At 42.2% G+C, this 13,153-nt stretch overlaps 1 protein-coding gene across 2 annotated transcripts in view; it reads right to left on the bottom strand.

Annotated features, from left to right (window-relative positions):
- Nucleotides 1-4,099: 4,099 nt before the first annotated feature.
- ZFYVE9 (zinc finger FYVE-type containing 9) overlaps nucleotides 4,100-13,153 on the bottom strand; it is a 176,386-nt gene continuing 167,332 nt past the window's right edge. For both annotated transcript variants that reach the window (XM_034652673.1, XM_034652666.1), the window contains 4 exons: nucleotides 11,576-11,738; nucleotides 7,915-8,020; nucleotides 5,804-5,980; nucleotides 4,100-4,373 (listed from right to left, as the gene is read on the bottom strand). In XM_034652673.1, the coding sequence (XP_034508564.1) occupies nucleotides 4,212-4,373; nucleotides 5,804-5,980; nucleotides 7,915-8,020; nucleotides 11,576-11,738 (608 nt within the window). In that variant the 3' untranslated portion in view covers nucleotides 4,100-4,211. The remainder of the gene's footprint in view (nucleotides 4,374-5,803; nucleotides 5,981-7,914; nucleotides 8,021-11,575; nucleotides 11,739-13,153) is intronic.

Genomic DNA, 13,153 nt, shown 5'->3' with positions numbered 1-13,153 from the left:
GAGGGATTTGTAGTTATAATGGATTTAGATTTAATATTCAAAACTGCAATATTCTACATTTCTTAGAAATAAACTTTAACATTTTATTTTTCTTTTTTGAAGCAATTAGGTTCAACAAAGCATTCCTTAAGATTTTTTAAAGGCTATGAGTGAAGCAAATACATTCAGCTTACTGGTCACTATAGTATGGCATAAGCACAGCTCAGGGATTGAGCTTTTTTGTGTCTTTCCAGGATAGGGCTGGACCATGCTTCCTGCCCTTAAGAGCAGAGCTGTTCATGGGTAACAGAAAAGGAATGACAAATGACTTCTTTTCTAAAAGTTTTCAGGCCTTTAAGTCTTACTTACCTATCATCAGTGAACTACCAAAATTTCCACAGATGTGAGAGCTAAAACTTAATTGCAGTCATATCTGTGTGTCAAACAAGCAGTAATCTAGAATGAAAAGGAGGGTTTGTTATTAGTCTTTATAAGATGGCCTAGAGCAAAAAGGGTGGTCAGGAGGGTTCCTGCCCTAACCTAGTCTTCCCCTAAGGGTTTGCCCCACCTCATGCTTACTAAGGGCCGGATAGACATCTGCAATGATCAGAGGTTCCAACCAGACTTAGGAGTTTTTAAACTCAGACCTCTGCTGGAAATGCCCTATTCCAATCTGATAGGAGTTTTCTGTGCCTCAAAGATTTCCCTTCACAATTTGTTCAACTTCAGTCTGTTTTATTACCCTTTGCTTTTGGAAAACAGAACCTCCAGGCTGAGAAAGGCAAGACAAAGCCACCCACTGGACTTGGAAACTGAGATTCTTAAAAGGCTTTTGTTGTGCCAAGGCAGACAGAGGTCACGGCTAGTGGGAGGAGCCTGCCCAGCCTCCTTGTCCTAAGATTTGTCCTAATGCAGCAGCCAGACAGCAAAGATCTGTGACTCATGGGCAGTTGGGAACAGCTCATAACCCAAATAACTTTACATTTCAGAATTACTTCAGAATTTGTCAACTGAATAAAATACGGGAAAAAAATTTTTTTTTAAAAATTTATATTAAAAGGGCAAAATATTTTGTGACTTTAACATCATTTTCCTTTCTTATAGCACGATTGTGAAACCCTCATTGTTACTTGTGAAACCTGCACTGTTACTTCCAAGTTCCTGAGCATGTTTCCTAAATATTTATGGGTAGCTCCAAAAAGATTTTGTTCCTTAGGATAGCTCCTTTTAGGATGAAACTGTGGGGCTGAAACTGGTAGAGCCAGCAAGCTTGCACCTGGTCCAGCTCCATCACAGATACTTCCCTCTTAGGGTCTCACCTTCCCAAACTCTAAAATGGATATTATCATTCCTGCTCCACTCCTCAGCCCTTCTGGCCACGTATTCACTCCCTAAAAAAATCTCATTACATTCAAATAGAAACCACTACCACAAACATATTATAGAAACAATGTTCAGCAGATTGCCTGATGACTGAAACACATTAGAATCCTAAATTATTCCCCAGGGACTAATTATGCTAGAAGTTAATTCATCTGGAAATTTTGGGCCCACCAGCATTCAGGAACCACACTGGATGAGGGAAGATACTAGATGGGAACTTAGGGCAAAATCCCATATTTCTGTAGCCCTGGAAACCAGTAGGCGCTCAGAAAGTGTTGATAAAAATACATGGAGAACACACATTGCCTAACATTTGGTTAAGAATTCAATCTTTTTTTTTTTTTTTAATTTAGTAAGTTACCAGGATGGCAATTTATTTTCTTCTCTATAAGGATCTCTATGTCTCAATCTTCTAAGTTTATATTCTAGAAGTATTTCACTTATTTAGAAATGTGAGGTTTCAGCCCTCCACTTCTATCATTCTTACAATATACAATATATAGAAACAGATAAAACAAGGGAAAAAGTAAACCAGCTTTGGTTACTTTATGTTCAACTCCAAAAGATGATTTTACTAAACAAAGGCTATTTTATACAGTTGAGAACGGATTTGACTATGCACGGCCAGAGCCTGTCCTTAGAATTCAAAAGCTTGCACTGATCCAGAAGACACAGATAAAATTGCAAAATGTACTGAGCATGAAGATAGGAAAGTCGAACCACCTCCTGTAGAAGTTCTAAACTTCTAAGACACAAGTAGACCATACTGGATGTTACGCCCCCATTCAGTGTTTCCAGTTTCTGTCAGGTTTGGTGGGTGGTGGTTCCGGCACTCAGTCCTTACAAGTTGGTGTACTGTGGGCACCTACTTTTTCTTCCCTTAGAAGTTCTGAATCTATGAGAAAGGTCACAATCACAGGTCTCTACCATCAACAAAGCCTATGGGGGGAGAGACTGGAGAATGTGGATCCCCCTCCCCCACCCCGAAGAGGGATAAACTTAGCTTAACACACGTACAAGGCCAGGTCTTTGGGCCTTCGTTTGGAAAACTGCTGCTCTGTTGTAGTTCCACAGCCTGTGATTGCCAAGTGCTAAGCCCAACATTAGCCACTGGGGAGCTCTCACTGTCCCAGAGGCCTGCGTTAACTTCTAGGGGATTCTTGGAGCTATGCTTTTAGTGCAGATGGACTGACTCCTGCTTGGTCGTGGCTTTGAGAAGATGGCAGTGAAACAGAAGTTGCCCTAGACCAGTATTTTTCAAAATGAGTTGTGAAATCCGTTTGGTCCGTGACTAAAAGAAATTTTTAACAAAAGAAAATGATCACATAAACTACATGTATCAAGGGTAAACCAAATCTTGGTTTCTAATACCACTCCCACTAAAAGAAACCATGGCTGATTCGAAAGCTGAGGCAGGGTAAACAAGATGAGCTGGGAACATGTTCTTAGGCCAGAAAAAGAAGTGTTCAAAAAGAAAATGGTAGGAGCCTATCACAAGGATGAAGGAGCTAGCTTGAAGGGGCTCTCTCTGGCTAAAGCTGAGACCATCTGAGCACCAAAATAATGAAAATGAGCTACTCAAAGAGTGATCCATAAGTCCACAATAAAAACTGAATGAATAGGAAAGAAGGAAGGGCTTCTGCTTACAGATGACCACGTATAACTGCTAAATGTGAAGAATGCATAAACTGATTCAAATTACGAGAAAGCACAAAATGACACATTTTCTATTAAAAAACAGGGTGGGGAACCTATACTCACCAAAAATACTGTTGACACAAAGGTGAGTCAGGGCAGCTACTCACTGAGTCTGATCCTAGGCTGGAAGCTTTCCTGGAGGGAAAATTCTCTGACGGACATGACTGGACAGAGGCTAGGTTCAAGGATCCTATTAAATTGACTGAAGTTGCAGTTAATTTCTAGCAATTATAAACATTATTTAGGAGTATATGCAACTTACTCTCAAATGCCTTAATTTTTTTATGGAGAGAGAGAAAGCTAAAGCAAATGACGCAAAATGTTAGTACGTGAACAGGTGAATCTAGGTAAAGCATACATAGGTATTTTTGTATTTGCAATTTTCCTGGAAGTTTAAATTATTCTCAATAAAATGTTCTTTAAATAACTCTAGCGTAGGACCAAAAATGCCTTGAGTGTATTCTGTCAGTTTTCTCAGAAAGGCCCAATTCAATACCTGCCATTCACTCGGGCAGATCCTGAGCAATCCTGAATTCAGCTCTGCTATCCAAGTGACCTCATTTACACTGAGATGCCATTCCTTGGACAGAAAAGGTAATCCACTGGGTCTCTGATTCACTTCAGTGAATAATCTGATAAAATACAAAAAACTAAGTGTGAATTCTACTTGAAGTCACTGTGATGTAAATAGGACAAAATCAGTGTGGAATTCTTTTTTATATCAATTCTGTACAAAGAGTGCAAGACCAATGCTGCTTTTTTTATTTTCCCTCTGCCCTCCCAACCCCATCCTTGGTGATGGTTGTACCCATTTGAGCATTTCTGAGCACAAGACCATAAGTAAATCTTAAAAGAGAGGAGCGGGATTTTTGTCTTAACAGTAAGGGAAGGGGATTAGCGGCAAGGATAGCATAACTTGCGCAGTAACAGAAGCTGCCCAGATCTTGGTGGACAATGCGTAGAAGACACAGAATTATGGAACATCTGTCCCCCCCGACCACCCTTTCCCACCCCTGCCCCCAAACCCCCACGTCCCCCCCATTTAATAGTGTTAACAAAAGCTTAATCTTCCAGTTTTAAAGTGCAAATGATTTGGGTATGACTGCTGTTGCCAACAGGTCTGAACGGAAAAACAATGAAGTCCTCTCTGTCTATGCGATGTTTTCCAGAATATAAAAGATGAGTTCCATGACGATGGGGCCCTCACTGAGCTGGCAGGCCCCTCCATGGATCACTGGCACCAAAGCGCTGTCCAGATCGTTCATGTACTGCGAGGGAAGGGGCTGGCCATTGCTCCCTGCTTGATAGCCAACCTACAGCACAGAGAAGGGGATGACAGGTTACTGGATAGAGAGGGCTGAGGGCCAAGGAGGCTGAGCTGGAAAGGAAATGTCCTTGGCCATGGGTTAGAAACATAGCTGTGAACACAAGGTTCTCCTTCTCTTCCCTGAACTGTCATTTATTATCATCCTGTCATGTATTCATCCTGACTCTGCCACTTGGTAGCTGTGAGACCTAGGCTAAAACACTTAACCTGTTAAGGCCTTAGTTTCCCAGGAAACGGTGGGGGGTGAGGGGCAGCACAGAGAGGTATGGAATGTCAAAAATAATACCTAAACCTTTGGTTGTGGAAATTAAGATAAGAAATATACTAGGTACAACTCCCTAACAGCAGGAACTGAACATCTGTTCTCCCTCCCATCCACCCATCCATCCATCCATCCATCCATCTGTCCATAAGCCATTTTCTGGGCACCTACACACACGGATTCAAAGGTGAATGTAACAGGGCCCCTGCCCTCAAGAGGCTCACACATTTAGCAGAAAAATGCTTGTTATTTAATTGTTTTATGTAAGGCAATTCTCTAACCGGGTTATCATTATCATTCGAGAAAGGACCAGGAGACCTCATTTGTATTACCCTGATATGCTTATTAGTACTGCATTGGTCAAGAGCTTAATCAGAAAATAAACACGCTGACTGATGACTAGGCAGGAGGTGGAGCCCCATCATAACCTTTCATATTTTCCCTGATAGTGACACAATTCTGCATTAAAGCATGAGCAGTGGGACATGTCACAGGGATCCAAGATCCAAAAAAATAGAGATCAGACCACAAGGCCATAGGAGAGAGACACTGGGACAAGGATTGGAGTGGGGCGGGGGGGGGGACTGTTACTACAACAGCATACAAAAATATTAAGACAGGAAGGGAAGCCTGGCCACAGGAGACCCAAGCTAACAGGAAACCTAGTGGGGAAATAGATCAGGTCCTCATCCACGGACTAGCACTGAAATGCTGACAATAAGAAAAACCTTAAGGACTGAGAGGTGCAGAGGCCCATCAGAAGCAGCCTGCTGCAGCTGGATTAAGAAAACAGCAGACGGAACAGCTTGGGACCTGCTGGCTCAGGGCAACAGAACGATTCCTGAAGGGTGGAACTGGGGAGTCTCAAGAGCACTGAAGCCCTTCACACAGGGGTGGCAGGTCCTCACACACTTCCCCTCCTTACCCCACACTCAAAACTGAGTCCTGGGAAGACATTCAGGTGAGGAAGCCAAGGTTCAAACAGTTCAGAGAGTCTCACCAAGCAGCACATCTGGGTACATTACTAACACAGGGAAGGCCAGAAGACCCAGAGAACTAAGTTCTCTAGGTTGATGCAGGAACACTCACATGCCAAAAAATACAGACACTGCTCAAGCCCAGCTTCCAAGGCTACCTCCTAAGACTCTTCTTACCTGGTCTGAGTCAAGTGTCACACGTAGTCCCAGTTTAGTCATTCCATCTTCCTTCAGAAGCTTAAGGTGGGGACAGAGAGCAAGGCAAAAAGCCTTGGCAACGTGCTCAGTCAGTCGGCTATGATCTGCAGGATCACTCAGGCAACTGTGCTGGTCATCGTTTTCTAGGAAAAACACCTGTTCCCCAAATAGAAGAGACTTTTAGCCTTGTGCCCAGATGTGCGGAAAAACAAGTGCATGAGACCACTGTGTATGAGCACCCTGACCCCTAAGATGTGCAGGAAGACCTGACCTGCCTATCTCCCTGGTCTCAGCCCCCGTCATAAGGGTATGTTCTACGGAGAACTAGAAAAGGCATTATTTCTAAAAGGTAATCCTTTTATGTGGACAATCTTTTGCGGCAATCATCTTGGAATCTAAAAGAACAGCTCTTATGGATTATGTGACCCAACCCCTTCATGTTACAGATCACTCAGAGAAAAGAAGTGACTTGCTCAAGTGCATAGAAGTCCTTAGAGGCAAGACCAATCCAAGAATCTAAGTCTTCTGCCTCTCATCACAAGAGTTGTCTTCTCACAAGACCGTGCCACTGCTGAGGCCAGAACCGTGTTAGTGTCCTTACAGCAAGATGAACAGTGCACTAGACAGAATCAGAAGCACAGTGAGCCCTAGTCCCAGAGAGGAGGGTCATGAGCAAGTCCTTTGACTTCTTAATGCCCAACTACGCCTTTGTAAAACAAAGCCCCTGGCTTCCCTGGTTATTGTAAATGATATAAAAGCATAATACAGAAGATACAGATATGCGAATACACAATGCTTATATACACCACCCCCTGGCTTACCGCTAGGGGGCTTACGCTAAGAGTACTACAAAGGGGGCAGCCCGGAAGCCCCGTGTACCAGTGAGAATAGCACCATGAAATGATGAGCAGAGCTCCGAAGCGGGCATCAGAAGTCGTCTGGCCTCTGCTCTGCCAGGCCTCTGCTCCTGTTTTCTCATTATTTAAATGAGAGGGGTCACACTGCTACCTCACTGGATTACTGGGGAGCAAAAGGGAGGGAGAAGAGGTCAAACTACTTGTAAGTGGTAACGAGTTTCACATGGTCCAGACTCTGTACTACTTGGGAGTGTGTGGAAGGGATAATCATTACAAAGCAAGCTGCTGAGACCACTGAGCTGCATATGAAAACACTGAGCCTGGTGGTATGCCAGATAAATTACTTGGAACAACAGCTCGAGAAATGCAGAACCAGGTTCTAGTCTCTTGCTCTTATGAACCAGCTGCGTGAACTTGAATAAAGCATCGAACTTCTCTTAGCCTGAGCTACCCTGTGTATAAAATGGGAAAGCTAGAAGTTTTTAAAAAAAAAATTTTTTTTTAAAAATTAAGACTTTTAAGGCTGCAAGAAATTCTAGAAGTCTTATAATTTAATGTTTTGTTTTATGGAGGAGTATAACTCAGGTTCAAAAGAAATTAAAAGACCTACAACCTACCCATTTATTCTGAGAGAATAAACTTCCTGATCTGAGATGAACACACGTACGGGGCCCTGCCCTGCTCCTCTCACTCCCAGGTTAGCCTCTCGTACAGCTTTCAGGTGAGGGAATGAACGTATAGTGGAAAAGAGCTTGGGAGTTGGCAGGATCTGGGTTTGAAGCAGAACTTTGCCATTACTTATTTGCCTTGTAATCCTGGACAAGTTACTGAGTCTCTGAGCTTTAGTCTTCTTATTGGTGAAATAAGCCTATTTTTTAAAGACTGTGTTATGTAAGATACTTCTAACTGTGAGTACATAGAACTCGCCCAGCATTCTGATGAACACAGCAAAGATGGTATATACTATTCAGAGAAGCATGTTTCTTGAATTCTAATGCAAACAAATCTCTAAAAGCTCGTTCATAAAAAGGAAGAGAAATCAGATTGCTACAGGCTGTACTTGGCGGCATTTCTTCCCGGCGAGCTAAGATAGACCAGAGGGAACTGGAGTATCGAAGGTAAACAGACACATTTTCTGTTCTTATCCTTCAGAATCAGTCCACAGTGTGTCTCTGAACCATGCAAAAAGTTGTGCTCAAAGGGGATCAAGGATGCCAAGTTTCATTTCCTTACCTCTGTCCATCTGATGACTTTTCCATTTGCTTTATATTCTGATCCATGGAATATCTTCACACTTGTTATAGACTCCATGGACTTCCCATCTATAGGACTTACAACACTACAATAGAAGCAAAGGAAAGAGATGGAAGCAGCTCTCGAAGTCAGAAGAACCACTTCTCGTATCAAGTCTTGCTACTAATTACACTGGGCACTTTGTTGAACACATCTGAGCAACACATCACGGTAAGAAGACACTGCACAAAAATGTACATGAAAAGAGCCCTCATGGGAGGGGCCTGTGCACTGAAATAATTCAAAGAGCACATATAAAAAAGGAGCCATGATTCCAGGAGTTGGTTCTTTCAATGTAAAAAAACTATCTACTCAAACCTGCTCTCTCCTCCCAGCATTCCTTCCCAAATTTAGTGAGCGCATGGCCGCCCATCCAATCTCGTTCTCCCCTCTGCTGTTACACACTCTGCTTCTGACCATGACAACACTGACACGTTTGCACATCTGCCTCACAGTGAACTTCTTAAGGGGAGGGAATATGATACACTCACCTCTGTAGGCTGTATTCCCAGTTCTGACACACTGCTTGGAATGTAGGAGTTTAATAAATATTTATTGATTAAAAGAATTATTTGACCAAGTATGTTAATGAAAACAGTGTTGGTGTGAGCTCATGAACAAGTATTTACATTATTATTACATATTATATTATTTATATTATTATTACAACAAATTCCCTTTAGTGCTAAATTATCACTCCTAGGTTCCTGAACAGAAAGGCTTTTTATAGTACTTTCCTCTCCAAAATAAAGCAACTGTAAATAGGTAGAGATTCACATTCATTTTGATGAGGATTCAAAATAATTGTCACAAAGATTCCAAACTCTTCCTAACAGTTTTCAAACCTGTTTATGTTTTTTACTCCCTATGTAAAAAGATCAAATTGAACTTGAACTTCAATATCAAGGATTCATTTCATCCACCTGAATTAAAATTATTTAAACAACACTGAATTTAACTTCTAACTCATGAAACAACAGTATCGAAAAAGGGCACTCTTGGGGCACCAGGGTGGCGCGGTGCGTTTAGCGTCAGACTCTTGGCTTCAGCTCAGGTCATGATCTTGTAGTTGTGAGATCAAGCCCCACGCTGGGCGCTGCGCTCAGTGCAGAGTCTGCTTCAGATTCTTTCTCCCTCTTCCCCCTCTCCTCCCCCTCCCCACTCACATGCTCTCGCTCTCTCTCTCCCTAAAATGAGTAAGTAAGATCTTTTTAAAAGGGGAGGGGCACTCTTAGTTGATTAGAGTATTTTGAGAGAGGATATCCAGACACGGAGGAACAAGCTGGAAAAGATTCATTTTATACACTACACACTAAACTCCTGAATTCGAGAGTCTTCTCTAACTAGTTCTTGTCCTGTTTTCTGAGATGCTGCCATTGGCACTTGCTGTAGGAAGGGGCAACCTGCTTGTTATTAGTTACTGATACCTTATAGCATCAGATTTTCAGCAATTTTTTGGTCCTAATAACCATGTTCATTTCCAACTATATTAGAGAATTCACCACAAATTGATTTTGAATTTAAAATTTCCAGTCAAGCATGGGAAAGGGCTATTTGTAAAATAGGCAAATGAACTCATTGATTTAGAAATTGCTTCTTTTTGTTCAATAACAAAAGTTCAAAAGATTTTTTAAAAATCTGGTGTGCCGTGTTGTCAATGCCCTCCGTTTGCCTTTGTTCCTGCTACTCCCTCAGACTGGAACGCCCACTCTGCCACAACTATGTGGCAAGTACCAACTCATCTCACCAGATTGAGCTCAATCAGCGTCCATTTCTCTATGAAGGTCCTTGAATACTGCCCTAGTACCTCTACCAAGCTTCCTCTTTTCTTTCTTATCTTTACTGTATCTTAGAGAGTTTTCTATGAGCATCTTCCATACTTGGATGCACTTATTTATAACTATCTTCAAAACCAGACTGAACCACTTTTTCAGCAGGAGCTTGTGGAATTCGTTTTTGTATTTCCAGAGACCTACGCAGAGAATTATTATTGCCTGAAGGAAAAAGGGACGGACTGGATGGCAGAAAGCTTAATACAATGATGTATGATATGTTCATTCAGTCAATCAATTTTTTAAGCACCTATTCAGTGCCAGACAGTCTTTTAGGTGTTGGTGATACAGCAATAAATAAACCAGACAAAAATCTCTTCCCTTATGGAATTTACATCCCAGGGGCAATATAATAAGTGAAAATATATTTTATGTTAGAGAATTATAAGTTCTCTTGAGAAATATAATGCAAGGAAGGGGGACTGCAAGTATTGGGAGTGGGAGAGAAGAAATGTGTATGGGAGGATTATAATTTAGATAGGCTGGCCAAGGAAGGCTTTACTGAGAAAATGACATTCTAGAAAAAACTTGAAGGTGGTGAAGGAGGGACTCATTTGGCTATCTTGGCTATCGAAGGACAGAGTACAAGGGAAAGAACAGCAAGCAAACGTCTGAGGAGAGAAGCAGAGTTGACATGCTCAGACAAGAAGGCAGGTGTTGCTTCTGTGAGGTAAGAGAGTAGGCGGATTATGTGAGGCCACAGAAGTTGAAAAACACTTTGGCTTTTACCCTGAATCATACTGGAAGCCAGTGGTGAGCTCTAAGCAGAGAGGGGACATTGCTCTGTATTAGAAACAGGTTAGGTTGCGGGGCAGGAGAAGTTGAAGACTACAAACAAGCAAGCTAACTGAAAGGCTCCGGCAATAATCCAGACCAAATGATGGTGGCCTGAACTAGGACGGTGGCCAGAGAGGCAGTATGATTCTGGTTACATGTTGAAGTCAAATATAACTGGATATACAAAATATATGCTAGAAAGTGTAACAGTACCAGGATTTACCATTGGAGTAGGTGTAGGGTGTGAGAGAAAAAGAAGTGTCGAAGATGACCAAAGTTTTGGCTTGAGCCCTCAGAGTAGAGTTGCCATACACTGGGAAAGAGTTTAGGACTTGAAGCCCAAGGAGGTGGTTTTAAGTCCTAGCTCTGCCACTTCCTGGCTCTGCGGAGTCACTGAGCCTTTAGGTGCTTGTTTACTCATCTATAACATGGCAAAAACAACACTAGTTATTATCTCAAATGAAACAATGTTAGCAAAAGGGCTTTCTTTATAAAACCATAAACAGCTTAGGTTATTAACTATTATGTCGATAACTTTAGAGGACTGTTTTGTTTCATTAACTGCTTCCCTCCACACTTCTTCAAAAATATGCAGAGAAACTCCTTCAGAAATTAAACCAACATGCTAGAAATTTAAAATTTTATGTTAAATATCTGAAGCTGGGGCGCCTGGATGGCTCAGCCATTAAGCGTCCACCTTCGGCTCAAGTCATGATCCCAGGGTCCTGGGACTGAGCCCCGGATCAGGCTACCTGCTCCGTGGGAAGCCTGCTTCTCCCTCTCCCACTCTTGCTTGTGTTTCCTCTCTCGCTGTGTCTCTCTGTCAAATAAATAAAATCTTATATATATGTAAATATATAAATATCTCTCTCTCTCTCTGAAGCAGTCCTTACTCTTTGGGATTTCAGTAAAGCTATAAACACCAGTGTAGACAAAACCCAGGGCCCAGCTCCTAACTAACTGCCGCCAGAGGGCAAGTCCTCTGCCTTTACCCCTTGTTGACGTTCTTGTCATCATCCACCCACTGGATGTAGATGTGCTCCTGGGGATCCTCGGCGTCCGCCTTGCCGCAGGTGATGGTGAAGTCCTTCATGTCTCGCAGTGCCTGCCTCAAGGCATCCATGTTCTCCGCGGTGATCTGGACCATAACGCCATCTGAGAATCAGCACCAAGATAATACAGATGGAAACAACGCAAAGCCAGGGAGGGGGCAGATCAATCAGGGTACCTAGCAAATCCTTTTAGGATTAAATGTAAAATTCCGCTCTGCTCTCTAAAGCTGACAGATATACGAGGTTTTGTTCTTTAAGCTGAACCTCTTTCTTTTGAAAGTGCTATGAGGAGCAGATGCCAAGATGGCTCCTGCTTAAAACACTCGCCTGTTGATTTCACTTCAGACACACTGAATTCCTCCTAAGACCACCTAGAGGAAAACGTACACACGGTCACATCCCTCCTCTGGACTGACAGAACGGCTTTCACTCTTGCATTTATCATACTCTATTTATATTTATGTGTTTGCGCCTCTGTCTCTCTCACCTTACTATGACTGCCCAGCATAGAGTGAATTCCAGTAAATGTTAGTTAAATAAGTCACTGAGTAAACAACAGTGGTAGAAGGGATAAATCCATTCATTGGCTAGCAATAAGGCAAACCTACCATATGTGTTTCACATGAGCTACACTGTAGCCAACACATGGCAACTATTTGTGGCCTGCTATCTACCCAAGTCAAAAGCAACCCTGAAATTCACCGTGGAAGTTGTCACGTGTTTACCCTCCTTCATTGACACAATTTTTTTTTTTTTTTAAGATTTCATTTATTTATTTGACAGAGAGACAGCCAGCGAGAGAGGGAACACAAGGCAGGGGGAGTGGGAGAGGAAGAAGCAGGCTCCCAGCAGAGGAGCCTGATGTGGGGCTCGATCCCAGAACGCGGGGATCACGCCCTGAGCCGAAGGCAGACACTTAACGACTGTGCCACCCAGGTGCCCCCAAATTTTTGTCAACTAAAATAATTTTATAAAAGCGCCAATAAAAATTTCATAAACAGGCAGCCGACTGTTCAACTCACAGTGAAATATAAGACCTAAGAAATTTCCAGAGACAGAGATATAACTTTTAAACACAATACTTTGCATTAAGGATCTGTATCAGTACATTTAAAGGGTGTTTTTTAAATCATCTTGTCAAGACACAATTTCAAACGTAGTCAATACTTGATCACATAGGCATTAAATAGTCACTTAAGACCAATGACTGTTTAACTTCTAGATTTCCTAACAATTTCTTAATAGCATTCTTCCCCTTTATAGTCAAAGTTGTGAAATTTAGTTGTAAAATATTAATGTACTTTGCTCTTTAATAGTTGTTTTATTAAGCTTACCAAAAAGGAGGTCAAAGCCATCTATTAACATAGGTAAGACTGTCTCTGTATTTCCGTTAACACACTAGGCTCCAGCCCCAGGAAGGACTGCTTTCAGACAGGGTACTGAAGTAAGCTACTGCGGAAATGAAAACCCGTCAGCATGTGTGGCAGACTTACTTTCCAAAGGTCACCACAATATCTC

This window comes from Ailuropoda melanoleuca, chromosome 2 (assembly GCF_002007445.2).
Source record: "Ailuropoda melanoleuca isolate Jingjing chromosome 2, ASM200744v2, whole genome shotgun sequence".
Classification (NCBI taxonomy): Eukaryota; Metazoa; Chordata; class Mammalia; order Carnivora; family Ursidae; genus Ailuropoda; species Ailuropoda melanoleuca.
Note: the sequence above shows the minus strand (reverse complement) of the source record. Positions and strands in the feature narration are given on the sequence as shown.